Below are 2,696 nucleotides of genomic sequence, written 5' to 3' on the forward strand. Positions count from 1 at the left end.
CTAAATGTTTCGCGCCATTGTCCTTGCTGCTGGGCGGGTCACAGGCTCCTGGGGGGGGGTCACGCTCTGCAAAGGTGGGAGAGTGGAGCATAGGTCAGTTTAAGTCAGGTTAGGGGTCATGCAGGGTGGTATGTTCTCTCTCTCTCTCTCTCTCTCTTTCTCTCTCTCTCTCTTTCTCTCTCTCTCTCTCTCTCTTTCTCTCTCAAATTATAGCCAGACGTCATAATCCCGCTTGTCTTTAAGTTAGTTGTTTTACGGGGAGGGGCACTAACCCTCCGCCAACCCACCTACTGACACGTGGGGAGCACGTATGGGTTGGTTATATGGTAACCACCCAGCGCAGACAATGGTTTCTTGGCTTCCAGGAAACCATTAGGCTTGTCACTCAATGTAAAGCCACCTGAAAATGAAAGAAAAGTAATAGAAAGTGACGGAAAAATGGGAGTAGTAGGAAGAGAGGAGGGCAGACAAAAGAATGATAAAAAGTGGAGGAAGAAGTAGGTAGCACTACATCAAGTGAGTGGATGATGGTCCATATTGTATTAAGTCCAGTTAATATGAGAAGAGTTAGGATACAGAATTTTGGGACCGTATGTTAAGTAGTATAGAAGGGTTCGTAGAACATCTTCCTTAGCGATTTATTTTGCATATTACACCTTAACATGCTCTTGAGAGTATGTATCTATCTCTGTCTATCTATCAATCTATCCATCCATCTATCTGTCTATATCTATATCTATAACTATCTATCCATCTATCTATATATCTATATATCACTTTCAACTGTTACAAACATGAGGATACTGAGTTGTAATACGCAGAATAAATCGCAAAGGAAGAGGTGTAACCAAACCTAGAAGCTCACTTAGAATATGGCGCTTGGTGATAGTGGTCATTAAAAGCACACGACTGTCTATAAATAAATAAAGTGATCAGACACCACGCCAAGCAGTGACAGAAAATTGTGACGGGGGAGAGTGGGTGATTTGCGTATATCCGTGTTGCATTCCGGGATATAGCAGCATCATGCAATTACTGAAGAACGCAGCCAATAAGACACAGAACAGGCGTATCAGTGGCATATGCAGCAGGAAGAGGAGCATACTCGAGGATATATTGCTGGGTGTATTCGCTGTAGTATAGTTAGTATATATATACAAAAAACTTCCGCTGTTAAAACATACGGAAGGGCTCAAGCGATGGCAGATGCAAGAGGAAGAAAGGTATACTCGTGGATATATTGCTGAGTGTATTTGGTGTAGTATAATTAGTACATCCGCAAATGAACAAGGGCATAAGGCAACAATCATGCAACTACCGAAAACCGCCTTAATGAAGCATATAACGAGCATAACAATGAAATATCTAGGAGACACGGGAGTATAACTTTGAACATATTGCTCATCACTTTACCTTTGCTAGTAACAGTATATTCAAGTTTACTCCCACATAAAACAGTACAATGCAGCCGCAGAAAAAGACCGTAAGAAGGAAGCATATGATGAGTATAGGAATAGCAACTCTGGGAGGCACAAGACTGACAGTATACCCGTGAATGAAGGTGCTGAGCTCTTTGGAGGACTGTGTGATGCAGTGGGAGCTGGAGACGAACCACTTGTGTATATTGTAGGTCTTGGTGGTGGTGTCTGTGTGGAGCCTCTCGCACATATCACAGTACGCGCGGGAAACTCTGGCCCAGTAATTCGCGACGAAGTGATAGCGTTTCCATCTGTGCAGGTAGGAGGGATTTATTATTACTATTATTATTATTATTACCATCATCATCCTTATTGCTACTGTTACTATTAGTATCACTTTTGTCGCCATCATAATCATTCTTATCTTCATCACCACCATCATCGCCACCAACCACTCACCTAAAGTACTCATTATAAGCCGTATCGTTCTTGCTGAGGTATATAAGGTAGTCCGCCAGGGCCTTTACAGTGGGGAAACTGAGGGCGTCGATGTACGAGTGAGGAGGCGCCTGTATCGAGTAGTTACCCAGCCCATACACTACTGGGATCACGTCCACTCTGGGTTAGATCAAGTCAGACTGGGTTAGAAGACTGGGTTAGATTAAGTTAGAATGGATTAGCAGTTAGATAAGATTGGGTTAGGTTAGGTTAGGATGGGCTAGATTTGACTGGGCGTGCATGCTGGTGTACATAGCCAAGTTGGTGCGGCCAGTAATATTGGTGTGAACAGTGACATGACACGGGCGAATGTTGACACAGGTGTTTGAGGTGAGGGGCACACATTCACTGGCCAAAGCTCACCTGGGAATGTGGTCAAATTAAGGCTGTCTCATCGGGTAAGGAGGCTCCCTAGTCCCTAACACCTCTTCCTTGACGATTTATTTTCCTAACTACTCATTAATATCCCCTGGTTTGCTTCTTATGTCTTTTCAAAATCGACACAGATTGTATGAAAAACACACAAGAATATAGTAACGAAGCAGAATCTGAAATAAATCGGTAAAGAGGGGGTGTTAGGGAGCCTCCTTACCCGACGAGAATACGTGCCTAAGGCTTGTATTATCGTCGGGTATGAAAGCTCCCTAACACCTATTCTTTAGTGACTTATTTTTGGTCATGGCTGGTTAGAATCCTTTCGTACGCTATTTACGCAGGGTACGGGGATATTGCGAGGATTTATGCAACACAGAATAGGACAGTAAGGTGTAATAAACAAAA

General features: G+C 43.3%; 1 protein-coding gene across 1 annotated transcript in view; it reads right to left on the reverse strand.

Annotated features, from left to right (window-relative positions):
- LOC145407916 (alpha-(1,3)-fucosyltransferase C-like) overlaps positions 1-2,696 on the reverse strand; it is a 26,088-nt gene continuing 23,392 nt past the window's right edge. The window contains exons 9-11 of the mRNA XM_080278769.1: positions 1,878-2,036; positions 1,543-1,729; positions 1-66 (exon numbers count right to left, since the gene is read on the reverse strand). Of these exons, the coding sequence (XP_080134895.1) occupies positions 1-66; positions 1,543-1,729; positions 1,878-2,036 (412 nt within the window). The remainder of the gene's footprint in view (positions 67-1,542; positions 1,730-1,877; positions 2,037-2,696) is intronic.

This window comes from Coenobita brevimanus, chromosome 8 (genome assembly GCF_032717465.1).
Source record: "Coenobita brevimanus isolate Jiangsu-jjx chromosome 8, ASM3271746v2, whole genome shotgun sequence".
NCBI classification, from domain to species: domain Eukaryota; kingdom Metazoa; phylum Arthropoda; class Malacostraca; order Decapoda; family Coenobitidae; genus Coenobita; species Coenobita brevimanus.